The 27,964-nt window shown below is 43.7% G+C and overlaps 1 protein-coding gene across 1 annotated transcript in view; it reads left to right on the plus strand.

Annotated features, from left to right (window-relative positions):
* The window catches only part of NME8 (NME/NM23 family member 8), an 843,103-nt gene that overhangs the window by 478,264 nt on the left and 336,875 nt on the right, over nucleotides 1-27,964 (plus strand). The window contains exon 9 of the mRNA XM_086967295.1: nucleotides 10,443-10,535. Within this exon, the coding sequence (XP_086823421.1) occupies nucleotides 10,443-10,535 (93 nt within the window). The remainder of the gene's footprint in view (nucleotides 1-10,442; nucleotides 10,536-27,964) is intronic.

Genomic DNA, 27,964 nt, shown 5'->3' on the forward strand with positions numbered 1-27,964 from the left:
CACACACTTATTTGACTCCTCTGAGGATGCACGGTACTGGATGGAATCCACTAGACTTATGACTTCGCGCCCCTCGTCATCTGAAACAGCACAACCTCGGCGTGCAACTGGGGGCCACCATTGTGGGAGCTGTTGATGTGTACATTGTCCTTCACAAACCAATGCTACTCCAAACATGGAGCAAGTAATCTTGGAGAGACGCCAGGCCCTACAGATGGCAACCACGATACAGGACCGGGGTCAGAACCCAGACCCTGACATGTGCTATGCAAAATCCTTCAGTGATGATGGCTCCTCCTATTCATGGCTCTCTAGGGCAGACTCACTGGCTCACCTGAGGTGACACGGGCAGACAGCAGATGACATTATCTAACTTGTCCACAGCTGAAGTTCCTAAATCCTCTCTGCTTCACTGTTGACTGTTCCCTTTTTGACTTATTTTATTCATGTATGTGATAATATTTCTTCTATTGCAGCTTTTGGGGCCGAGTCCCTATGGGAACCTCTCCCAAATTATGCACAGTTAGTCTATGCCTGTATCTATATATCCTTCACATGTGAGGTAGTGCATCTCTGGCTTTCACGCCTCACCCCACGTTTGTGTCACACAGCTTGTAGGACTGGTTATTACACTATGATAGTTTGGCACTTTGGGGGGATATTTGTTGTTCCACTGCTCTGATATAACGTTTCTGGTTAAATTCCTTTTTCCTTCCCCAGTTATGATTGATTGCCCAGGAATGCCCAGCCCTCCTGATCGCCCTCACCCACCGTTCCCGCTGCACGTCACAAGACCTCCCTGTCCTGAATGGGCTAACCCACTGTGGGGCGATGTCATATTTCCCACATGAGCCACATTAACATCAAACCTGGAATGTGTTGGAAATGCACATGCCTTGGCGTTGTTGTGCCATGTACTTTTATTATAAGGGACAATCCACTCACAAAGCACTATTATAAGAGACTCATTTAACACTAGTTGGCCCCGCAGACCTCAAAAGCGGTGGGGGGGGGGGCAAGTTTTTGCCACTGATTATTCCTCCTATGCCAGGGGAGTATTGCTCTGGGTGAAGCCGGGGACTCTATTTGTGGCTGATGAAGTTGTGGTAGATGCTGAAGGTCGATATGTATTCATACAGGGCCACTTGGACAGTCCCCACCTCTTGGTGGGTGCCATATATATTCCCCAGCAGAGATCAGACCTTGTTCCTGCATGCACTAGCTGGCCAACTGTCCTGTTGGAGTGGGGGGATGCCCTGGCTTATAGGAGGTGACTTCAACTCTATTTTTAGTACAGCTCCTGACTGTTCCTCTAACCTCGCACACTAACTACGTCCAATGCCCAAGTACTAATTGACTTGCTTCAGCACTGGCAACTCATAGACGTGTGATGCACTCGCAATCCTGTCACGTGCATGTAGTCCTTTTACTGTTCCCGGACACAATCGGCACGTTAGAATAGACTACTTCATTGGGTCAACCAGCCTACTCCCTTCTTTTCTGCAAACAAACTACTTGAGAGAAACACAATCAAACCACAACCCCCAATTCCTACAGCTTGCATGGGAGGTAGGCATCCCTGCCTTCCCCATGTGGTACCTCCAACCTACATCACTGGAGAACCCACCATGTTGCGTTTCTCCTGGAACTGCTATTGCTGACTTCTTTGAGGTTAATGGCAACTCTGCCTCTGATTGTTAGAATGGGATGCCTTTAAAGTGACTACCAGAGGGCATTGTCTGGGTTTCAAATGTAATATTCACAAACAGCTTGATGGCAACATTTCCCCTTTTGAGCACACACTTCTTCATCATGATACCTGGTCGGTACATGACCTCACTGCTGGAACAATTACGATGTCTTAACTATCCAGAACATTCATCCTGCACCCATGAATTGTCAGATCATACGGGCCAGCATTTGGCCTGGCTGATACATCAGAACCAACCTAGGCACCCTATCCTTTCATTACACTCCTCAGCAGGATTCCTCTTCTATACCCAACACGACATACACGTGGAATTGATACATCACACTACCTCGCTATACCAATCGCTTATGGACGCTGGCCAGGATATCACTTAGGCATTCCTCTCCATGATCCAACTGCCCCAACATCACGCCTGAACAACGGGTGGAACTTGATGAAGCCATTGCTCCCACTGAAATCCAAGAGGGCATCAGGATGCTAGTAAGACCCTAGGGCCAGACGGCCTACTGGCTGAGTACTACAAAGCATATGCTTCTTTGCTGACCCCTCAACTGCATGCCCTCTACAGAGAGGCCTTATCTACTCCCTGCCTTCCCGAATCCCTGTGTGAGTCGTTGCTCATCTCCTTACCCAAACCACACTGGGATCCCACCACACTGAGCTCCTACCTGCCGCTGGGTCTACTTAATATCAATTCCAAAATACTAGCTAATGGTCTAGCGAATCGTCTGGATCCCTTGGTTCCGTCTTTAGTCCATCCCGACCAGAACAGGTTTGTTCCAGCTTGCAATACCTCTTTAAATTTGTGGTACTTCTTTTGTGTCTTTAAACATTCCATGCATTGATGGTCACACTCTGAGTGCCTGGTACTGGATCTTGAGAAAGCTTTAATTCCCTGTAATGGACCCTTTCATTTGCCAACCTACCTTGATACAGTATCAGGAATCGCTTTCACCGCAAACAATTTCTAGAGTCAGAAGAGGCTCCAAATATTGGACTCAATTCCAATATGCAGGGGCTCCCGCTAAGGACACCAACTCTCCCCATTACATTTCTTCTTAGCCATTGAACCACATGCCACAGCTATCTGTACACAAGTTGAGGACTAGGCATCCCACTCGGAGACGCCACCCAAACAATTTCCCTCTTTGCCAAAAACAGTCTCTTGTACATTTGGGACGAACACTTGGTTCCTGACACTATAGCCCACACACTCAATGGCTTTGTGGCTCGTTCTGGTTTGAGGGTAAATTTGGGCCAAATCGTGCCTATTTCCCTTCACCACTGAATAACCCGACCAGGTCCTTGTCCTTAGTGGATTTCCCATACTGTGGCAGCCTGACACATTTTCGATGTTTGGGAGTCAGGGTGTATCACCAGCCATCTAACTTGTTTTATGGTAACCTTGTGAGGGCTACAATGGCCATCAGATTCCAGATGTCCTTCTGGCGCTCAATCCTGCTATCTGTACTAGGCCGCCTAGCCCTTCTCACAATTGTGGTCCTACCCCAGTAGCTCTATTATTTCGCCAAATTGCCTCTATACACCGTGCCCCCCTGCTTTCGCTCTTTTGAGGGAACCATAAGAGAGTTCACTTGGAGTGGCTTGCGTTGCAGGGTGGCATTGTTGAAACTCTATTTACCTACTGACCAGGGCGGCCTTGCAGTGGCAAACCTCGAACAATATTGTCTTGCCTTCCAACTCCAATGGATGTCAAAAGGTGATTGCCAGGTTTCTATTTGTCAGACACTGCCAAGCCTGGACTGTCCCAGTGATCCTTCAACTCTTTCACCCCTGCACTTGTGGGAAACAATTGAGCCACTGTTTGTCAATGTCGCATATCACTACCATCAGAGTCTGTATCTCACCTGATCTGTGATTCTATATGCACTGGTGTTATCACTAATTGACACAACTCGAGGTTGCAGCACCACCACGGTTGCAAAGCTCTCCACCTGGCTGGAGGGTGGCTAGCACACCTTAGGGATCTATACCGAGATGACGCCCTTGTGGTATGTAACTGTTAGCACGCATCTTTTACCACGCATACCATTACCACGCATACTTTTACAACGCAGGTCATTTTACAACGAATACATTTACAACGCATTACACTACAACGCGCATACTATTACAACGCAGACCATTACAACGTAAGTATAAGTATAGGTAAGTTTATCTTTTTTTAAAAACATTTATTAGGGGTATTGGGTTTTGGGGTACAGGGGTCTTTTTAGGTTTCAGGGTTGGGATTGAGTTTTGGGGTACAGGGGTATTTTTAGGTTTCAGGGCTGAGTTTGGGTTTTGGGGTACAGGGGTATTTTTAGGTTTCAGGGCTGGGTTTGGGTTTTGGGGTACAGGGGTATTTTTAGGTTTCAGGGTTGGGTTTGGGTTTTGGGGTACAGGGGTATTTTTAGGTTTCAGGGCTGGGTTTGGGTTTTGGGGTACAGGGGTATTTTTAGGTTTCAGGGTTGGGTTTGGGTTTTGGGGTACAGGGGTATTTTTAGGTTTCAGGGCTGGGTTTGGGTTTTGGGGTACAGGGGTATTTTTAGGTTTCAGGGTTGGGTTTGGGTTTTGGGGTACAGGGATATTTTTAGGTTTCAGGGTTGGGTTTGGGTTTTGGTGTACAGGGGTATTTTTAGGTTTCAGGGCTGGGTTTGGGTTTTGGGGTACAGGGGTATTTTCGGTTTCAGGGCTGGGTTTGGGTTTTGGGGTAGAGGGGTATTTTTAGGTTTCAGGGCTGGGTTTGGGTTTGGGGTACAGGGGTATTTTTAGGTTTCAGGGTTGGGGTTTGGGCTTTGGGTTACAGGGGTATTTTTAGGTTTCAGGGCTGGGATTGGGTTTTGAGGTACAGGGGTATTTTTAGGTTTCAGGGCTGTGATTGGGTTTTGGGGTACAGGGGTATTTTTAGGTTTCAGGGTTGGGATAGGGTTTTGGGGTACAGGGGTATTTTTAGGTTTCAGGGTTGGGATTGGGTTTTGGGGTACAGGGGTATTTTTAGGTTTCAGGGTTGGGTTTGGGTTTTGGGGTACAGGGGTATTTTTAGGTTTCAGGGTTGGGTTTGGGTTTTGGGGTACAGGGGTATTTTTAGGTTTCAGGGCTGGGTTTGGGTTTGGGGTACAGGGGTATTTTTAGGTTTCAGGGTTGGGGTTTGGGTTTTGGGTTACAGGGGTATTTTTAGGTTTCAGGGCTGGGATTGGGTTTTGAGGTACAGGGGTATTTTTAGGTTTCAGGGCTGTGATTGGGTTTTGGGGTACAGGGGTATTTTTAGGTTTCAGGGTTGGGATAGGGTTTTGGGGTACAGGGGTATTTTTAGGTTTCAGGGTTGGGATTGGGTTTTGGGGTACAGGGGTATTTTTAACATATATATTTACAAATAATTAAATTAAAATTAATATTATAAATTAAATTATTTATTAATAAAATAATAAATAAATAAAATATTAAAAAAATTATTATTTACATTATATATTAATATTATATACTTACCTATACTTACGTTGTAATGGTATGCATTGTAATAGTATCTGCGTTGTAGTGTATTGCGTTGTAAAGGTATTCGTTGTAAAATGACCTGCGTTGTAAAAAATGTGTGGTAATGGTATGCGTGCTAAAAGTATGCATGCTAACATCATATATCCCGCCCTTGTGCTCTTTGACACATTAGTGGAGGAGGAGTGCCTGCCCCGGGCCAAATACTTCTTACTTGTGGCTTTAGGCAACAAATGGGGTGACATGATGCGGAAACATTCAAATCACCTTACTATACAATACTTGCATGTTATGGGGACAGACAGACATCTCACACATTGATTTGCAGATTTACTACACCACCACAGCACAACACCACTTTTGCCTTCGTGGCACCATTGGGAGGAGGATCTGGCTCATCCGTATTGAGAGCCCCGTCCGAGTCCCTCGCAATGCTCCCTTCTTACTCATTCAACATTACATTGTCCAAAGGGCTTATCCCACTCCTGCTTAAATTAACTGATACTTTCACCGCACCAATGCTGATTGGCCTAAGTTTCACCTACACAGTGCTGTCTTCCTACATATGTAATGGGCTTGTCCACTCCTCATTACTTACTGGGGAGGCATCAGGGCCCACTTGTCTGCCTGCACTGGATGCACAGTGAGGCACACATGGGAGGTCTGTATCTCATGTGTCTTCCATAGGGGTAAGAGGCAGAAGGCCACCTCCTGTTGGGCAAGCTGACAGCTAAATGCCTAATCACGAGGTGTTGGATGTCACCTGAGTCTCTGCTCCTGGAGGCAATCGCTCCTGGTGTGGGCACAAATGGAGAGCGATGTGTCACACAGAGTGGATAACTTAGGGCTGTATAAATTCACCATAGCTACCAATTGGTCCACCATACTACTTGACTTTCAAAACAAAAAGCAACCGGAATCAGATACCCTGGATGCCCCCGTAAAGCATTTGTACCTTTGTCAACATTACATGCCCTGAACCCTACATTTGGCCCCACACAAAAAGTCAGCTAAGAAGGCAATGTGCAGCTGCGTATTTACACTCTATTCTCCATGTAATACCAAATGCCTGTTTAACTGTTACATATAGCAATGCTATGTACCACACACTGTGTAGCATTATAATTATGCTAATGTTTTACATGCTATGTTCCTGTCTGAATAGCACTGTATCTTGTCCTGATATGTCAACCTCTTACCCTTTGAAAAAGTAGCACTACGCGAACTGTGTAGTGCTCTGTTCGCGATGATTGCACAGTGCCGGATGCTTGTCCGCACTGTGCAATCATTGAAAACGGCATCTTGCACAGTGTGAGCTGTCTTTTACTGCCGCTAGAGTAGATTTTTACTCGAACTGCAGCTTTCTCAACGTGGACTGGTAGTTTCTCATCGCGAGCGGTCGCGAGCATACGCAACCACTCGCAATGAGAAACCTGACATTGAGAAGCTCGCTGGGAGGTTTATTTTCCATGCTCGATGTTGCTGATCGCGAACAAGAAAAAAGTCTCACGGGGATGTAATTTGGCTTGCTCATGGTCGCCAACCCGATAAAAATCAGTATTTATCGGGTGTTGATTTTCTCCCTACTTTTAATCAGGGACTTAGATGGCTCAATGAAGTTAGAGGATCAACATGGTGATATTCAAGTAATAGGTTTAATCCTGGAAAGGTAATTTTAGTCTTCCCATGTCAGTAAATGGAATACTATTCGATTGTGAAATCAGGCTTCAAGTGCTCTTCAAATAATATAATGTTAAGTTTTACAGACATAGCCCCTAAAATGTGTATGTGCTCTGAGCTTTATCAATCCTTAAACCTCTCTAGCCACTCTGGTCTCTCCTTTATCCATGTCCATCATGACCATCCAGCCTTTTTTTCATTTGAAATTTGGCAAATGGAAACCCTATGTATTAGCACAACTGGTATGGTCTTTCCATGTGTGATACTATTCATGTTCGGTATAGCCTGCACATATTTTTTCTTTACAGTACATCCAATCAGTAGGTATAGTAACTAGAACTAGACTTCTTCCAAAGACATCTTCAACAATGTATTAATCTATGTATGTGTATATGTATATATGTATATGGTATTTCCAAAGCAGGAACCTAGCCAAAATGCATTGTCAAAGACAAACAAAAAAATGAACAGGTGATTGGAGTGGTAAGCTGGGTTGTGGATGGTAAATGCATTGTGAGGTAGTGTTCTTTAAAGAGGTGAGTCTTCAACTCTTTCTAAAATAGGGCAGTGTTGAAGCAATCCTGAAGGGTACTGGAATGTTGTTCAGATTCTGCATGCACAGATGGAAAATGCCTGGTGCCGTGTTTTCTCTTTTTTTACACTTCTTAGTCTGCAGTTCAATGGTGGTCTTGCTACAAGTGGGCTGAGAACCACCAGTGATTGGATGCAACTAAGAAAGGATGCTGGTTGTGATGACTTTCCAAATGATGCAGCTGGTTTTGAAAATGGTGTTGGCTGGTAAGGGGAGCTATTGGAGAAACATCAGGATGGGGTGATGTGATTATATTTCAGCAGACTTTGGATGAGATGTGCTGGTGTGTTTAGGTTGCCATTGAGGGTGCCTGTGGTGTGGAGTATAGTAGGCCATGGAGTAGGGTGTTGCCACCACAAATATAGAAGAGCAAGAGCTTGAATAGCAGTCCTAAAGGAACTTTCTGGAGGAAATGGTTTAAGTTTCTTTAGAAGAGAAAGTTGGTGAGAGGCTGTTTTTGTTTTTTTGGCAACAAGTTCCTTGAGGGTGAGATTGGTGTCCAGGGTGAATCAAAATGACTTGATGTTCAGTGAATGTTGGAGTTTGAGTTGCTAAAGTTCATGCCTTTGAACTATGTTTGCATTGTTTTTTGTATGTTGTTCTTGGCAAATAACTGGAATCCCGTGTTTGTTGGTTTGAGCTTTAGGTATACGCTGTCCATTCAGGTCTTGATGATGTGCATGCAGTGTTTGAGGTGTAAGATGTCTGAAGCAGAGGAGGTGTTCAGTTAGAGTTTTATATCTATGGCATATTGGAGAATATTGATGCTGTTATCTGTTAGAGACAACCAAGAGGCTCGATGTAGAGGTTGAAGAGCACAGAAGATAGTATGGAACCCTGGGGGACTGTGCAAGTGATAGAGATCTCTTGGAACCTTGAGGTGCCCATGAAAACAAACTGATTTCAGTTGGAAAGGTAGGAGGAGAACCAGTGATGGACATTGCTGGTGAATTCCATTTGAGGCTCCAGCATGCATGTGGGGGTGGTATGGTCAACTGTGTTGAATACAGTTGAGAGGTCCAACAATATTAGGAGGCAAGGGTCATCTTCATCTGTGGTCAGGAGGGCATAGTGTCTGATGGGTAAGTAAGTGATCTCTGTGCTGCAGTGTAATCTAAAGCAAGGATGCTAGTTGTGCAGGATCGGGCTATTATTGACGCGATCTTGAGGTTGAACAACAACTTCTTTTTCAATGATCTTGCTGATAAATGGCAGGTGAGTGATGTGGTGGTAGATGACTAGGTTGTCTTCATCTACTGTGGTTTTATTTAGAATTGGGAGGGTCTAGTCTGTCAAGAGAACTTCTGGGAAGATGCCTTGTATGAGGGAGGTATTGACAACAGTGAGTATGGGTAAGAGACTGTCCCCAGAGAGAGCTTTGTTGAAGGACAAGGAGACATAATATTCTGTGGCTTTAAGAGAATTCCGTATGTTGGTGAGATTTGCTAGAGATAGGACTTTGATGGCTGACCATTGTGGGATTCTAAAGGAAGATGTGGGCATAAAAAATGAAGCAGGCTTGGTGTTGTCATTGCGCTCTCTGAGTTCCTGTATTTTTCTCTGAAGAAGAGGTTGATGCATTTCACTTTTCTTTGGAGTAAGGAAAGGGGGGTCTGGCAGGGAACTGATGCAGTGCTTGAAAATTCAGTTTCTGTTAGTGGTTTCATTCATGGTGTTTGTATAGTACTTTGCTTTAGCAAATGCGATAAGCTGTTTGCATGTTGTGACTTCATTATCATGAGGTCATATGAAGTTCTGGAGTTCTGGGTTTGTTCTATTTCCTTTCCTGTCTGCATATGGATCATTTATTGTCAGCAAGCTCTTTATAGTACTAGGGTTTTGAAGGCTTTGGCTTACACTTGCTTGTCTCATTCGGGGTGTGCATGTTATGTGTGGATTTGTAAAGTGTGGTTAATCACCCACAAGGGTATCTAGGTGCTGAGGAGGACGAAGGCCCGAGACAGGTGAATGGATAGAATCATGCTTGTTTTTTCTGAAAGAGCCAGGTCTTGCGCTTCTTTCGGAAGTCAATGAAGGAAGGGGCAGTTATGAGGTGTTGAGGGAGGTAGGTCCATGCTTTTGCTGCCATGTGTGAGAATGGTTGTTCCCCACATCTGGTCTTCTTGATGAGAGGGGTGTATGTGATCTCATTGGAGGCTGACCAAGGTGTCTGGCAAGTTAGTAGAAGTTGAGAGAGTGGTTGAGATATGCCGGTCCAGTTTTGTGGAGGGATTTTTCACATAGGTTTTGAAAAAGTGTTGATTTATTTATAAGGATGTTGGCATCAGACATGAAGATGGTAGGGTAAGAGATGAGTTAATTTGTTAGCTTGTCAATGGAGAAGTCCTTGAAGGATTTTAAGGCCAGTGCTTCTACTATGTGCTGACCTTGGTTTGTTGGTTAGGTGTTGAGCAGGGAGAGAGAGGTGGTAAAGTGGTCAGTCAAGTTCAGGGGTGGGTTGTTGGTAAGGGTGAGAAGTTAAGGTTAAGGATGTGGCCTTTGAAATGTATTAGCAGTGTGATATGCTATCCGACATTCAGTATGTTGATGAGGTTGAAGAGAGTGTCTCTTGTGCTTTTTTGCTGTCTGTGAGGTTGATGTCGGCCAAGAGGGTAGTGTGGGCATGTTGGATGAATGAGGTGATAAGGAGATCTGGAAATCCATCAATGTCGTCCTTGTTCTGCCTGAGTGGTCTGTAAATGGATGAGAGGTGGTTGTCAGAGTTGCAGAGAATTGGAAATGGCATGTCATCAGCTCCATGGACTTGAGTGTTACTGGCTTGCCTAGAGTGCAGGACCAGGAGGATTTATGGATGACAGAGAGCCCTCCTCCCTTCGTGTGTACATGGTCATGGATGCTGTAGCCTGTGGAATTTACCTCAGACATAAGTAAAAACAACAGATTAACTAAATACATTCTAATGTTATGTTATTCTTTGCATGCCGACTCTCAACATTGTAACGGAAGGTACAAGAAGCTGTTTATTTCATTTTGGCAGAAAAAGAGCACACATTGACAGAGGAGATTATTCGAGATTTCTACAGTCTTATTGCAGAACAGGTAAGTGGTGTTTATTGATAACATGAATAGTAATGCAATTAAAAGCTTTATATAGAATGAATTAACTAACTTTTCTAATTCAGAGGATTCAGATTATGACTTTAATAAACTTTTCCAATAACTTGCGTATGTGTCAAGAATGTGGAACCTCCTGCCCTAATATTCAAACCCATTGGACCATGATCTTAGGCCTTATAACTGACCTCAATGGCCATTGATTTCCCTTAAACCTACAAACACTATTATTGGATGACTCAAGGGAAGACACTTTCTGCTGTCAAAAGACCTTTTTGGTCCATTGCTCAATTTTTTAAATCTCCAATGAATCATTGGTGGGCAAAGCTACAGTCTAAAAAAGCAATGGGAAAACTTACTGTCATGCAACACAATAGAAGAGTAAAGCTTGAAAACACTAGGTCATCTCTTACATCAAGCATTGGAAGACACTCCTCAATGAGTAATGCAATAGTGATTATGGCAAATGCGGGCAAAAGATCAGCACGTGATTATGTGATTTTAGTATCGATCAGCTGCTATGCTACGCAGCCTGTTTCCTCTATATTTGACAGTATTCATATTGCTCTATTACCTGCCTCCTTGATTGTTCTAATTTGTTTATGATGGTATTTAATATGCAATGTCCCCTTACACTATAATGATCGGAATGCAATGCAATTATACCTTTAAATATGCTGAATGTTCCCATAGCAACCTTGGAAAATCTTTGGACAAGATAATTAAAAAAAGACTGTGGAAACTCTTTGTGTAATACACCAGGAGTAGTAGAGTTCAATGCTTACTTATCCTACTCAGGCTGAATCTACCGTTGTTAAACTTCTTTATTAACCCCATTGCTGGTACCCCCCCCGTGCTAAGCTTTTTTTTGGCTATTTGGGGTAGTTGACATTTAGGCCCCTGTAACCTTTTGACCACATAAGGTATCCGAGTCAAATTTGCGTCCTTTTCTTCCAACATGAAGGGGATTCTAAAGGTACCCAGGGTTTGTATATTCCCCTAGAGGGGACCCAGAAATTACCCAAACTACAGCTATTAATTTTTTTTAAATGGCAAATGTAAGCATCTCTTTTTGTTCCTGAAAATGTTATCAGCAAAGGGTTTATGGGGCTGAAATCCTAATTTTCCCAGCTTTCAGGGACTGACAGACTTTTGACAGAAAACCACAGTTTTGGCATTTTATTGGGACATAGCCTATTTTTGCTGATTTTTGTGCTTTCAACCTTCTTCCAGTTAATGGTATATATGGGTATGAAAGCAATAATGGGTCCTTGAAAGCTACACATTTTGAAAAAGTAAACAACATTTTAGATTCAGCAAGGGGTCATTTGTGGAGATCCTTCAAGGTTTCTTCATAGAAACTAACAGCTATTTGTGCCAACGTTTTCACCTGTAACTTCTTTTGAATATGACAGATGTTTGAAAGCAATATTTTGTTACATCTTCTGGACTTATATTGTTGTGGAGATATATAGTACTTGTAGGTTCACCAAGAACCGGACAAACCCAGAGGCAATAACTGAGCAGCGTCTTGCAAAGGTTTTTTTTCATTATATACCGGGTAGCAATTAATTTGGGAAAATATATATAGTGACAAATCTGGATGAAAGACACCTATGTATTTCTAAAATTGTAACAAAATATAGAGTTTAGAAACAGTAGCTTTTTGCACATTTCCGAAATTGTGAGTACTCATACTAGCAGGAGTATTATAGGACATTTTTCAAAGTGATTTTCTTTTTTACACATTGTCTTTCGTTTGGAAGCACGAAATGCATTGAAAGTCAATAGGTAATAACAGTTGCTCTACAATTATGTTTTACCCTAGGTCTCCCGATAAAAATGATACCTCACTTGTGTGGGTAGACTTAGTGCCCGTGACAGCAATTGGCTCAAAACGCAACGTGGACCCACTTAATTTTTACAGTGAAAACGGACCCTTTTTTTGCAAAGGGCCCAGCTGTAGATTTTGAACCCTAGCTCTGCCGGCACCTAGGGAAACCTAGCAAACCTATAAATTTATGAAAACTAGACACACAGGGGAAACGATGATGGGGTTACTTGTCTGGCTCTCACCAGGGTCTGTAACCCAGAATCCCATGCATACCTCAAACTTTGTAAAAAAAAACATTTTCCTCACATTTCTGTGGTGGAAAGTTCTAGAATCTGCGTGGATCCACAAAATTCCATCGACCACCCATCATTCCCCAACGTCTTCCAAGAAAAATGGTACCTCACTTATGTGGGTAGGCCTAGTGGCCGCAACAGGAAACACACCAAAAGGCAAAGTGGACACACCACATTTTCACAGTGAAAACTGACCCTTTTTTTGCAAAGAGCCTAGCTGTAGATTTTGAACCCTAGTTCTGCCGGCACCTGGTGAAACCTAGCAAACATATACATTTTTAGAAACTAGACACCCAGGGGAATACAGGATGGGGTGATTTGTCTGGCTCTCACCAGGTTCTGTTACCCAGAATCGCCTGCAAACCTAGAAGTATGTCAAAAAACACTTCTTCCTCATATTTCTGTGGTGGAAAGTTCGGGAATCTGCGTGAATCCACAAAGTTCTACCCACCCCGCAATCCTCATAGACTTCTGAGTAAAATGGTACCTCACTTGTGTGGGTAGGCCTCGTGCCTGTGACAGAAGTGGCCCAAACTTCTTGAGTAGATATCAAAATTACCTATCGCAAAGCAACCTGGTTTTGCAAGGGGGGGGGTCACCTGGGTTTTTGGCCACGGGTTTGGCGGCCATCTTGAGAAACTACCAAACCCACACATTTCTGAAAAATAGTCACCTGGTGAATTCCAGGGAGGTATGGCTTGCGTGGATGCCCCAACGTTTTCCTACCCAGAATCCCCTGTTCCACATTTTTTTCATGAATTCATCGTGCCGGCACAAATTTCCTACCCCACAGCGTTCCCCTCAATCCCAGAGTAAAATTATACCTCACTTGTGTGGTTGGGGCAAGGGCCTGTGACTGGGAAGAACCAAAAACATAGGGACTAAGGGTATAGCACTGAGAATTCTAAGCGCAACATTTTTTTAAAAATAAGTTTTTAACCAATTCTGCATTGGATACCCACACAAGTGAGGTGTCATTTTACTCGAGAGACTGAGGGAAATGCTGTGGGGTAGGACATTTGTGCCGGCTCGGTGATTCCATAAAAAAGTATGTGGAAAATGTGTTTTTTTCATCTACATTTGAGGTGTGCAGGGGGTTCTGGGTAGGAAAGCTTTGGGGATCCATGCAAGTCATACCTTGTTGGACTCCCCTGGGTGTCTAGTTTTCAAAAATGTGTTGGTTTGGTTGTTTACCAAGATGGCCACCAAACCCGAGCCAAAAACTCAGGTGACCCCCTTGCAGAACCAGGTTATTTTGTGATAGGTAATTTTGATGTCTCCTCAATGGGAAACAACGTTTACAACACAGTCATTACACTGCACTACCTTTACATAGTAGTCATTACATCGCAACATCCTTTACATAGCATGTCATTACAACTCAGCCATTACATGTTACTACAACGCATGTCATTACAATGCATGTCACTACAACGTAGACATTACATTGCAAGTCATTACAATGCATACCATTACAACACAGAGTACCCTTACATTACCCAACACTTACTCTACTGTTGCACTCACTGGAGTTAGAATAGTAATTTTTACCCCTACACTATCCAACACTTACCCTATTTTTGCACTCACTGGAGTTAGAATAGTAATTTTTACCCCTACACTATCCAACACTTGGATAGTATAGGGGTAATAATTACTATTCTAATTCCAGTGAGTGCAACAGTAGAGGAAGTGTTGGATTACGCACATGTTTGGACAAAAAAGGTAGGGAACCCATGGCAGGCGGCCAATGCCTCGGGCTCCAGAGGTCAGGTTTATTCCCAAGTACCAGAACCTTGGTCTTACCACCATTTAATTTGAGCAGGTTGCGGTTCATCCAGCTGGATATTCCGCTGAGACCTGCTTGCAGGGGGCAGGTAGAGGTTGGGTCAACTTGGGATAGAGAGAAGACGATTTGAGAGTCGTCAGCGTAAGTGAATAGATTCAGCCCGGAATATTGTGCAATGTGAGCCAAGGGGGTAACATAAAGATTAAAAAGGAGGGGACTAAGTACTGAACACTGTGGCACACCGTATGGGGAAGGATAAATGTTAGAAGTGGAGGAGTGGGAAAAAATGTGAAAGGTCCGGTCCGTCAGGAAAGATGCAAGCCAATCCAAGGCTTTCCCACTGATGCCAGTGGCCGCAAGGGAACTGAGGAGGATACTGTAAGATACAGTATCGAAAGCTGCACTGAGATCAAGTAATATCAGTGCAACTGTTTCACCTCGCTCCAATAGCAGGTGAAGATTTTCTGTAACACCGAGGTGAGTGGTCTCGGTGGAGAATCCCAGACGGAAGCCGGACTGAGAGGGATGTAATAGATTATTTGTTAATAATGTGTATCAAGAGTGAGAGAGAGGACCAGATAGCTAGTCCAAATCCCCGGGTTATATGAAGTAAATCAAAAAGAGACTAGCTTGAAATGGGGGGGGGGGGGTTTAAACACAAACAATTAATTTAAGTTCAGAGGACTCAAGTATGTTTCGTCAGGGGATAGTGGCACCTCGTAGGTGTGCTCATTAAGCCCTCACCCACCAACCTAGTTGGTGGCATGCTTCATCATCGGGCCCACCCAGTGACACCTAGCGTGTCCCGGGTGTGCTTCGACGCCTGATTACAGCGGAGCAGGTATGTCGCTGAGTGTGCGGTGAAGGGTGTTAAGAAAATGAGATTAAAACGGCTTGGCGGTGGTCCCAGTACCCGAAGGTGAATTAAACTTTAATACCTGGGCCTCCGCTGACGGATTTACTTCATAGATTATTTGTTGCCACAAACTGGGACAGGTGCAGGTGGATGTGCCTCTCTAAGATTTTGGAAAATGTAGGCAATAAAGAAATAGGGCGGAAGTTGGAGGCAACGTTGGGATCAGCAGTAGGTTTTTTCAATAGCGGGGTGACCATTGCGTGCTTCCAGCGACTGGGAACAACAGCAGTGTTGAGCGAGTGATTAAGCAAAGTGCAGATCGTCGAGAGCTGGGGGGAATCCAGAGAGCGCAGTATGGGGACTGGCAAAGGATCAATCGGAGAGCCTGACTTAACTTTGCTCAGGATCTCCAGAAGGGTAGAAGGGTGGAGATCAGGCCTGGACAGGAGTGAAGCCGGGGACGGCACAGAGGAGTCAGCAACTTCCCCTGCATCAAGGAGCGAGTTCACTGAAGTTTTGCTGTCTCTTTGGGCAGAAATGTCCTGGTAAATGTTTTCAATTTTAGAGATGAAATACTGAGCAAGTTCATTGTATTTACTGCTCGATAGAGGGGGAAGAGTAGCCATGGTCTGAGAACCAGCGATTTCTTTAACCACGTTGAACAGTATTTTAGATTTATAGTAACGGTTTCAGAGATCATTCTGTTGACTTAGTTAGCCCGCGTCAAGGCACAGGCTTTGTGGTAGCGCTTCAACTCAGTTTTATAGATGAAGCCAGCTGAGGGGGAGCATTGGCATGCCCATTCTGGCCAGACCCCACCCTGAACTTTGGAGGGAAAAAAAACCCTGGTGCCTAGTAGGCTTTCTGCCCCCCGGGGGGGGGCGGATAACTGTATATTGCCCCATCTGCCTCCCGGGGGAAGAAATACTGTACCATTTAGTTTGGGTTGGGGCATTGGCATGTCCATTCAGGGCAGCCCCCACTCCTACATATCAAAACAACAAAGAACCCTGGTGCCTAGTGAGCTTTCAGCCCCATGGGGGCAGATCAAGGGCTATTGCCCTCACATGCCTCCTGGGAGGGGCAGAATGTCTGTTGCCTTCTTTGGGGGTAGGGTGGGGGAATTGGGATGCCCATTTTGGGCGCCCACCATCTCTGGCCTATAAAAAAAGAATCCCTGGTCTAGGGTGTCCCCCCCCCCCCCCCCCCCCACGGGGACAGATTGGAGGCTACTGCTTCATCCGCTCCCCAGGGGGGTCAGAAAGAATGTTTGTCCTCAAAATATATGGGGAGAGCAGAGGCCCTTGCCCAGGGGCTGCTCACCCTCCTTGGTGCTAGGGGGTGGACCCTGCTTGGGGATCGCCCTCCTGGGGTTATCCCCAAGCAAGGATCCACCAAGGAAGTTTACCATTGGAAAGGGTAGAGTCTCCCCTTCCCAACGATACCTCTCCCATCTGTTTAGGTGCTTGGGGGGCTGAGATACCCCCACAAGCACAGAAACTGTAAAACTGAAACTAAGCTTCAGTTTTGTTTTAGTTTCAATGATGATCGCGAGACATGCGCGCGATTGTCATTGCAAGGAAATCCAAAAATTACCTTGGGGAGGTTGGGGAAGCTCATCCCCACCTCACCATGGAAAAAAAGGAAATCCCTCTGCTGTCTGCAAAAAGGTTCTCATATTTGCAGGATGACTCAGAATGTCAGATATCAATAATTTACATGTATGTCAAGAAATCGGGGTACATATCTTCTGTGGCGTGCACATACATTTAAGAATTTCGAGGAAAGAAAACGGAGAGGAAAACTCTCATTCTAAGTCTACCCATAATGGGGTAAATAAAGAAGAGGAAGATCTTCAATGAACAGATTGCTTTACGACACTTCAATTTGGATAGGGACATAGAAGGTTTTTCTATTCCAGAGGAAAGAAGATAAAATAGAATAGATTTCTTTATAGCATTTAAGTGGGATATTTAACAGAATATTATAAATAGTAAATGAAATATTAGGGACTAACATCATTTAATGGGGTCTAACCTACCCACCAAGATAAATGTAAAGGATGCCATCTAGAGGTTAAGGAAGTAATCTTCTGAATGCACATGTCTAAGCTAATGGAAATGGCAATGTCAAGAGATTGAGTAAATTAAAGGCCCAATGAATTCAATCTGAGTAGGTCTCCATGTAGAATTAGAGGAAGAGTAGTCATGTTCAAAGGTTAATTTATTTAAGGGTAAAATTTGGCATTTGTCAGTATTTAACTTATATCCAGAAACCATATGATAAAATGCAACCTCTGACAAAAAAAGCAAGGAGCGAAAAACGGGGGCTTGGCATGAATAACAAAACATCATCTGCACATACAGCTAATTTGATATGTTGAGCGTGATAGGAGAAACCATTGATATGAGGATTTTATCTAATTTTGGGCAAAAAAGGTTCAAGTGCCCGATAAAGAACAAACGGAGATAAAGGACATCCCTGCGTAAATCCCCTACCCAAAAGATAGAAAGCAGAAGTGAGGCCCGTAGCAGAAATGGCAGCTTGTGGTGAAGAATACAAAATGGAAATAAGATTAATAATTTTAGGCCCAAAACCAAACCAGCGGAGAACGTGAAATAAAAAAAAGACCATTTAACCCGCTCCAAAGCCTTTTAACCATCTAAAGTGAAAGTTGCCAAGGATTCATGGAGATCAGCAGATTTAGACAGAATGTCAAAGAACAAGCGATTACTGCCTGAAACACATCTACCTGATACAAACCCTGACTGCTCCTTCCTTAAAAGATTGGTAAAAAGAGATTGTAATCTGTTGGCAAGTGCCTTGGCAAAAACTTTATCATCTAAATTAACCAACAAAATGGGTCTGTAGTTTTTGCAGTAGTACAAATCCTTGCCATCTTTCGGGATAGGAAAAATAAGGGCTTCAAGAAAAGAACCAGATATAGAAGAGTCAGAGAAAGATTGAATTAAAATAAAGTAATTTGGGTAAAAGAATGTGAGAAAAATGAGTATAGAACTCTGCAGTAAAACCATCAGGTCCAGGGGCTTTATCTTTTCGAAGGAAAATCATTGCAAGATGCAGTTCTGAAAGCGTCAATTCCTGTTCCAGAGAGGAAAAAGCTATTTGGGGAAGATCTGGTTTTTGAGTAGACGAAAGATATTGTACAACGTCTTGATCTGAAAGTGAGTGTTCAGGTGTATATAAATTAACAAAATAGGAACAAAATTGATTGAAGATATCCAAATGAATGGAGTAAGTATGACCATTATTATCTGTAATAGATTCGATAAGTAACCTGTTTTATTTAATTTTAAGATAATTTATTAGCAAATTGTCAGATTTATTTTGGACCCCATAAAATCTGGCACTAGATTTAAGAAGGTAAGATGATGCTGACTCAGTGGATACTTTGTTAAATGATGGTTTCGCTGTAATAAGTTGCTGCAAGAACTGTTGTGTACAAGAAGTGTAATAAATATGTTCAAGAAGTTTGATGTTCTGAAGTAATGTTTTAGAATGAGCCTGGGATGCTTTCCTTTTCTTTGAGACATAATTTAAAATAAAGGTGTGTGCTGAAGCTTCAAAGTCATCCCACATGGTGCAAAAGGAAAAAGTATCAAAAAGATTCAAATGAAAATATTCATGAAAAACGGAAATGAAGGAGGAAGCGAACCCATTGTCCATCAGCAAAGAATGATTGAATATCCATCATTTGGGAGAGTCTCGCTTAGGCATCAAATCTAATTAAATTGAAACTGGAGCATGATCAGAAATTACAATGGTACCTATATCTGCGACTCTCTTTCATGAATTATAGGCCAGCAGCTGAGCAGATGAACAGCATGGTTAATTAAAAATCAGGATGACATTTCTTTAAATAAGACATGTATGGTATAATGCTAGTATTTACCAGTGGATGTATTTTTATGTAATATTTGGCGGCTTAAATAGCTAAAACACAACAGACATCAAAGTAAGAGGTGAAAGTCTATGAGTTAAATAGATAAGGAAATGTACAGTTTTACAACTTAATTTATAGGCAAAACACAAAATAAATATGGATAAATACAGATAAAATAGCCAAAAAATAAAAATGGATAAATACAGATGGAAATGGCCGAAAAATAAATACCATAAAACTGGGAGCCCTACTTATGATGAACTGGGGGAAAATAAGTGATGTTAGCTGAGGCCATGTACGAATGCTTTTTGTGACTTGTTGGGAATATATTGTGCAGAAGAATGGCTATCTACAATGGGATCAACACAATGATTGCAGTTCCCTGCAAAAATTAAGTTATCATATGAATGGTGAATTAATTTCTGGGCAAGAGTGAACCAAAAGTGACAATCAGGGGTAGTAGGACCATACATGCAAGAAAGAACCATCTGCCCTCTGAATCAGACTCTTGTGAAAGCAATTGAGTCTGTAATGATTTGTGACACCGGATATGGACACCATTTTTGCCACAATTACCCGGCGAGAAAAACACTTCCCCCACCCAACCCTGACATCATTTCATACAATCCTCTACTTTAAGGTGGGATTCTTGTAAGAAAGCAATGTGAGCATTTACCCCTCTGTTGCTAGGCTTTTCCCCCCAGGGCTAAGCCTTTTTTGGGCTATTTGGGGTAGTTCGCGCTTAGGGCCCTGTTCCTTTTTTACCACGTAAGGTGTCCATGCCAAATTTGTGTCCTTTTATTCCAACATCATGGGTATTCTAAAGGTACCCAGGGTTTATAGATTTTCCTGGAGGGGACCCAGAAATTAGGCAAAATACAGCTACATTTGAGTTTTTTGGGGAAAAAGTGATGCAAATGAAAGTGTCTGGGTTTTTCCCTGCGCATGGTATCAAAAAAGGGTTTGTAGGGCTGAAATAAACATGTACCCAGCTTTAAGGGAATGACAGACTTTTGTCAGAAAACCAAACATTTTCTACACAGTTTTGTCATTTCTCCGAGACATAGCCTATGTTAGCTATTTTTTGTGATTTCAACCTCCTACCAGTTAATTGTAGAAATGGGTATGGAAGCAATAATCGATCATAGAAACCTATACATCTTTGAAGAGTAGACATATTTCTGAATTGAACAAGGGGTCATTTGTGTAGATCCTTCAAGGTTTCTTTATAGAAATTAACAGTTAAATATAGGAAAAAATTGAAAATGAATTGAAAAAAAACAGCCATTTGTGTCAACGCTTTCCCCTGTAAATTCTTCTAATTATAACAGATCTTTGAAAGCAATATACCGTTACATCCGTGGGACCTTACTGGCTATGGAGATATATAAGACTTGTAGGTTCACCAAGAACCCGATGAACCCAAAGCCAAAAACTGAGCAGCAACTTGCAATAGTTTTTAATAATGTAGCGTGTAGACAGCAATTAATCTGGGAAAATGTATACATGGAAACATTTGTATGAAAATGTATTTCTGAAATTGGAACAAAATATAGAGTTTAGAAATAGTAGATATTTGCACATTTCCGAAATTGGGAACACTCATACTAGCATGAGAATTATGGGTCATTTTTCAAAATTACTTATTTTTTACACATTGTCCTTCATTTGGGAGACAGACATTAATTGAAAGTCAAAATGTAATAACAGTTGCTTTACAAATCTAAATTACCTTAAGTCTCCCAATAAAAATGGCTCCTCACTTTTGTGCGCAGGCATAGTGCCCACGACAGGAAACGGCTCACAACGCAAAGTGAACATACTACATTTTCACAATGAAAAATTACACTTTTTTTGAAAAGGGCCTAGCTGTAGTTTTTTATTCCTAGCACTGCCGGCACCTAGGGAAACCTAGCAAACCTATACATTTTTAAACTAGACACCCAGAGGAACACAGAAAGGTGTGACTTGACTGGCTCTCACCAGGATCTGTTACCCAGAATCCATTGCAAACCTAAATAATTGTCAAAAAAACACATTTTCCTCACATTTCTGTGGTGGAAAGTTCTGGAATCTGTCTGGATCCACACATTTCCACCAACCCCGCGTTCCCCAAAGTCTTCGGAGAAAAATGGTACCCCACTTGCGTGGGTAGGCCTAGTTCCCGCGACATGAAACAGCGCAAAACGCAACGTGGACACACCACCATTTCACAGTGAAAAAGGACCCTTTTTTGGAAAAGTGCCTAGCTGTACTTTTTGTACCCTAGCTCTGCTGGCACCTAGGGAAACATAGCAAGCCTATACATTTTTTTAAACTAGACACCCAGGGAAATCCAGGATGGGGTGAATCGACTGCCTCCCACCAGGTTCTGTTAACCAGAATCTCTTGCAAACCTAAAAAAAAATTTAAAACCCATATTTCTGTGGTTAAAAGTTCTGGAATCTGCGTGGATCCACAAATTTCCACCCACACCTTTGTTCCCTAAAGTCTTCCAAGAAAAATTGTACCTCACTTGTGTGGGTAGGCCTAGTTCCTGGGACATGAAACAGCACAAAATGCAACGTGGACACACCACAATTTCACAGTAAAAAATGACCTTTTTTTAGTAAAGTGCCTAGCTGTAGTTTTTTACTCTAGCTCTGCTGCCACATAGGGAAATGTGACAAAGTGGCTCTATATATACTGGACTAGAATGGAGTACAGTGTATATAGAGTCCACCAACCCCAGAGGTATAACAGAGGTAAAAGTCAGAACTGACCGTACTCTCAAAAGTGGTAGCTTGGTCGAGCAGTAAGGCAGTACCAGAGGACAGTGCAAAGCATTTGTTGTACACACTCAGTCAGCAAAAGCTTTCACACACTCAAGGACTGAACTCCAGGCCAATTGTTTTTATATCCACAGATATAGTTGTTTTATTTTTAGAACCAACAGTTATAAAAATATACTTTTCTCGTTGTGAGTACTCTCATGCAATTACTTTTCAAAGGAGCAATAAAGTTTGTAAACACAATTAATACAGTATTGACAGTAAGCAACCCAATCCTAAAACACACTATAGCATTGAGCTCAATGAGTTTTCCACAGGTAAGTACAGTTGATTACTATACAGATTACTTTAGTAGTCCCAGGACCAGATCCTAGATTCAGTCCTGGGGTCTAAGCTGAAACCAAATTAGCAAAAACGTTTTAGTTACTGTAGTGAATTTTCATGAATATAAAGCTGTTTTAAAAGTTCACACTTAGAAACTTATCAATGTAAATCTGACAATGTTAATAGGAGAAAATTCAGGTTGCAGGTAAAGTACGATTGTGTTACTTTTGTAATCCAGCACTGGTCTCCTGGGGCCAGCACTGGGGTCTTAACTTAAAACAGGTAGGTAATTGTGTTTCAGTATTTCGTATGATGTTTAAAGAATATTTCAAGTTTTCAAAAGTAGACAGAAGAAATTTCATAGAAAAGCAGACAATGGGTTCCTATGGAGAAAATGCAGATTACTAGTAAACTCTGTACAGTTTACTTTTACGGTTCAGTACTGGGCTCAAAGGTACAGTACTGGCTTCTCCCCTGATCACAGGTGAGTATTTCGGAATTTAGAATTCGGCTGATTTTACATGAATATTTTCAGTTTTCAAAACTTCACACTTAGAAGAAATTTCATAGAAAAACAGTCAATGGTTTCCTATGGCAGAAATTTAGATTACTAGCAGACACGGTTGTGATTACTTTTGTGGTTCAGTACTGGGCTACAAGGTACAGTACTGGCTTCTCTCCTGATAACAGGTGAGTACTTTGGATTTATATATTCGGCTGATTCTAGGTGAATATTTTAACGTTTCAAAACTTCACACAGAAGATTTTTCGAGTCAAACGAGACAATGTTATCCTATGGCAGGAAAGTGAGTCATTGGTTTCCAGGTGAGTAATCGACTGGTGAAGTTAAGGTTCCGGGCATAGACTCAGGGGTCCCCCAGGGTCAGGTAGGTACAGTTAGTACACCCTCGGCGCACAGGGGCAGCCGGGTGCAGAGGTAGTTAGGCCCAATGTTATCCAATGAGAAGCAGGGGGCCTTCGGTTGGTGGCTGCTGGCTAGCAGGCCACGCAGCTGTGGGAGCTGGGCTCCTGGTCACTTGCTCAGGGCAAATGGGGTACAGGTTGCACTGCCAGGGGCAATCGGGCGGCTGGGTGCAGGGTGCCTTTGAGCCGTCGGGCGCTTAATGTTATCCAATGAGGATCTTGAAAAGGGAACAAAGGCTGCAGGCTCGGGGATGGTGGATCTTCAGGAGCGACAAACACTTCGACGGGTAAGTTGAGATCTTGGAGGATAGGTTGGCACCCAGGAGTTGGGCACTGGGGGCTGTGGGGCGCCGGGTGCAGGGGTGTCTTTTGAGGTCGGGAAATCTTACCCCCTGCTGGTCGCGGTCGGAGGGGTCCTTTGTCCTTAGGCTGCTGGCGTTGTTGGGGTTGTCAATAAGGGTCCTTGGGCACTAGATTCCAAGTCAGAAACGCCAGGGGATGTCCTCAGGGGCTTGGCTCACTCCAGCACAGGCCAGGCTTGGCGGGTGCAGAGGGTGCAGGGTTTGCGGTTCAGGGCTGATGCCAGGACTTGTTATTTACCTTGAGCAGTACCAGTGCTCGTGGGAGACCCAGGTAATCAGAGTCACAAGGCAGTCAGGTCCTCTGGAGTTTTTGAGGTCGCTGACCACTGGAGACGCCGGGGTTTAGCAGGAGCAGGTTCAAGGGTCGACAGGCCGGTAGGGCTGGGGCCAAATCTGTTGGTGTCTTCCTCTTCTCAGCAGCTGCACGGCAGGTCTTCTTGTTTCTTGTTCTTCTTTCTTATTTCTGTATCTGTATCTGATGAAGGAAGGCCCAGGGAGCCCCTTAATACTAAATTTAGGGGAGTTACAGGTAGGGCAAGGGCAGGGACCAATAGGTCCCTGTCCTGGGGTGAGTATACCCCTAGCCTGCTCCTCTCCTGTGGGAGGGGGGCAGGAGCCTAGCTGGGATTGGGCAGGGCTCCCCATCTCCAAGATGGCCGGAGCCCGGGGTCGTGCTTCACCTCGCCTCCTCCACCTGAGGGATGGAGTTGGAAAAGGTTGACACCCCCCCTTCCTGACAAAGTTTTTCCACCAGTCTTCCCGCCAGAGTGGGGGTAGAACAGGTGGGGGCCAGTTACTGGGTACAGCAAATGGTCTGGAGAAGCTCTCAGAGGCAGCATGCCTTTGAAGCTTCCCCCTGTCCATCCTGGGGGAGGAGACATAGCACCTCGCCCAGGATGTGCATTGTTGCAGGCACAGGAGAGCGGGGGCTCTCCACCCAGGACTCCAGCAACATGTCTGCTGTGTGGCAGCCTCTGCAACCACTCAGCCCAGGCGTGGATTGTAGGTTAGGTTTCAGGGGGCATCTCTAAGATGCCCTCTCTAGTGCATTTTACATTAAATCCCACACTGGCATCAGTGTGGGTTTAACGTGCTGAGAAGTTTGATATCAAACTTGTCAGTGTTCAGGGTAGGCATTATGGTGTGAAATTTGCTGCTGTGGAGTTCATAATGATAACCTCCCAGTATCATACACTCTTAATGGCATCACTGTACTTACAATGCCCAGGAATGGCCTTGGCTACTGTAGGGGCATGGGGCTCATGCACCTGTGCCCACACCACTGGCATAGGGCACCCAGATAGAGGGGTGGCTAAAGTATGCCAGGGCAGTGGAGTTGTGGGCATGGCACACAGGGATGTGTGCCATGTCGAATCTTCATTTAGTTCTGCACCTAGACACTCAGCCTGCGAAGGCAGTGTGTGGGTGTCAAGGTACAGGACCCCTAAGGGTGGCACAATACGTGCTGCAGCCCTTACGGGTCTTCTCTGGTCACAATGCCCTAGGTACCTAGGGTACCATTTACTAGGGGCTGATATGTGGCCAGAGATGACAATTGGGTATAATTTTTAGGGAAGAAACACAGGCCCTGGGTACCTTATTGGCAGGGAGCCAGGGCACACCTAGGAAAAGTGCATCAGGTATCAGGCAAAAAGTGGGGGGTGTACTGCAACAGGAGCTCACTTTCTCACAGGACACCTAGCAAACCTATACATTTTTTAAAACTAGACACCCAGGGAAATCCAGGATGGGGTGACTCTAATGCCTCCCACCAGGTTCTGTTACCCAGAATCCCTTGCAAACCTAAACATTTGGCAAAAAAAACATATTTCCCTCACATTTCTGTGGTGGAAAGTTCTGGAATCTGCATGGCGCCACAAATTTCCACAGACTCTGTGTTCCCCGAAGTCTTCCAAGAAAAATGGTACCTCACTTGTGTGGGTAGGCGTAGTGCCCGCAACAGGAAACGGCGCAAAACGCAATGTGGACACAGCACAATTTCACAGTGAAAAATTATCCTTCTTTGGCAAAGTGCCTAGATGTAGTTTTTGAACGCTAGCTCTACCGGCACTCAGGGAAAACTAGCAAACCAATACTTTTTTTAAAACTATACACGCAGGGAAATCCAGGATGGGGTGACTCAACTACCTCTCACCAGGTTATGTTACCCAGAATCCCTTGCAAACCTAAAAAATAACCAAAAAAACAAATATTCCTTACATTTCTGTAGTGGAAAGTTATGGAATTTGTGTGGATCCACAAATTTCCACCCACCCCGCATTCCCCAATATCTTCCAAAAAAAATGGTCCCTCACTTGTGTGGGTAGGCCTAGTGCCCGTGACAGGAAACGGCGCAAAACGCAATGTGGACACACCACAATTTCACAGTGAAAAATGACCCTTTTTTGGCAAAGTGACTAGCTGTCGTTTTTGAACCCTAGCTCTACCGGCACCTAGGGAAACGGAGCAAACCTATACATTTTTAAAAACTAGACATCCAGGGAATGCAGGATGGGGTGACTTGACTGCCTCTCACCAGGTTCTGTACCCAGAATCACTTGCAATTCTAAAAAAATTCCAAAAAAAACACATTTTGGGTAGGCCTAGTGCCTGCGACAGGAAACAGCGCAAATCGTATCGTGGACACAACACAATTTCACAGTGAAAAATGACCCTTTTTTGGCAAAGTGACTAGCTGTAGTTTTTGTACGCTAGCTCTACTGGCACCTCGGCAAACCTAGTAAACCTATACAGTTTTAAAAAATAGACACCCAGGGGAATCCAGGATGGGGTGACTCGACTGCCTCTTTCCAGGTTCTGTACCCAGAATGCCTTGGAAACCTAAAATGTTGCCAAAAAAAACCCACACCGCAATTTCACAGTGAAAAATGACCCTTTATTGGCAAAGCGCCTAGCTGTAGTTTTTGAACCCTAGCTCTGCCTCCCACCAGGTTCTGTTACCCAGAATCCCTTGCAAACCTAAAGAATTGCCTAACAAAAACACATTTTCCTCACATTTCTGTGGTGGAAAGTTCTGTAATCTACGTGGATCACAAATTTCCACCCACGCCATGTTCCCCAACGTCTTGAAAAAAAAATGATACCTCACTTGTGTGGGTAGGCCTAGTGCCTGCGACGGGGAAATGGCGCAAAACGTATTGTGGACCCAACACAATTTCACAGTGAAAAATGACCCTTTTTTGGCAAAGTGACTAGCTGTAGTTTTTGAACCCTAGCTCTACTGGCACCTCAGCAAACCTAGCAAACCTATACATTTTTAAAACTAGACAACCAGGGGAATCCAGGATGGGGTGACTCGACTGCCTCCTTCCAGGTTCTGTACCCAGAATGCCTTGGAAACCTAAAATGTTGCCCAAAAAAACCCACATTTTCCTACAATTTCTGTGGCGGAAAGTTCTTGAATCTCCGTGGATCCTCAAATTTCCACCCACCCCTTGGTAGCCAAAGTCTTCCAAGAAAAATGGTACCTTATTTGTGTGGGTAGGCCTGGTGCCCACTACAGGAAAAGGCGCAAAACGCAACGTGAACAGAACGCAATTTCCTAGTGAAAAATTACCCTTTTTTGGCAAAGTGCCTAGCTGTAGTTTTTAAACCCTAGCTCTGCCAGCACCTATGGAAACCTTCCAAACCTATACATTTTGGAAAACTAGACACGAATGGAAATCCGGAATTGGGTGACTCGACTGCCTCCCACCAGGTTCTGTTACCCAGAATCCCATGCAAACCTAAAGAATTGCCAAAAAAACACATTTTCCTCACACTTCTGAGGTGGAAATTTCTGGAATCTGCGTGGATCACAAATTTCCACCCACGCCGCGTTCCCCAAAGTCTTCCAAAATAATGGTACCTCACTTGTGTGGGTAGACCTAGTGCCCGTGACAGGAAACGGCGCAAAACGCAACGTGGACACACCACAATTTCACAGTGAAAAATTACCCTTTTTTGGCAAAGCGCCTAGCTGTAGTTTTTGAACCTTAGCTCTGCTGGCACCTAGGGATACCCATAAAAGCTATACATTTATGAAAACTAGACACCCAAGGGAATTTAGGATGGGGTTACTTGACTGCCTCTCACCAGGTTCTGTACCCATAATCCCTTGCAAACCTAAAAAATTGCCAAAGATAGCTCAATTTCCTCACATTTCTCTGTTGGAAAGTTCTGGAATCTGCGTGGATCCACAAATATCCACCCACCCCACATTCCCCAACGTCTTCCAAAAAAAATGGTACCTTACTTGTGTTGGTAGGCCTAGTTCCCGTGACAGGAAACAACGCAAAACGCAATGTGGACACTCCACAATTTCACAGTGAAAAATGCCCCTTTTTTGGCAAAGTGA

The sequence above is a fragment of the Lissotriton vulgaris genome, chromosome 4_1 (assembly GCF_964263255.1).
Source record: "Lissotriton vulgaris chromosome 4_1, aLisVul1.2, whole genome shotgun sequence".
NCBI lineage: Eukaryota > Metazoa > Chordata > Amphibia > Caudata > Salamandridae > Lissotriton > Lissotriton vulgaris.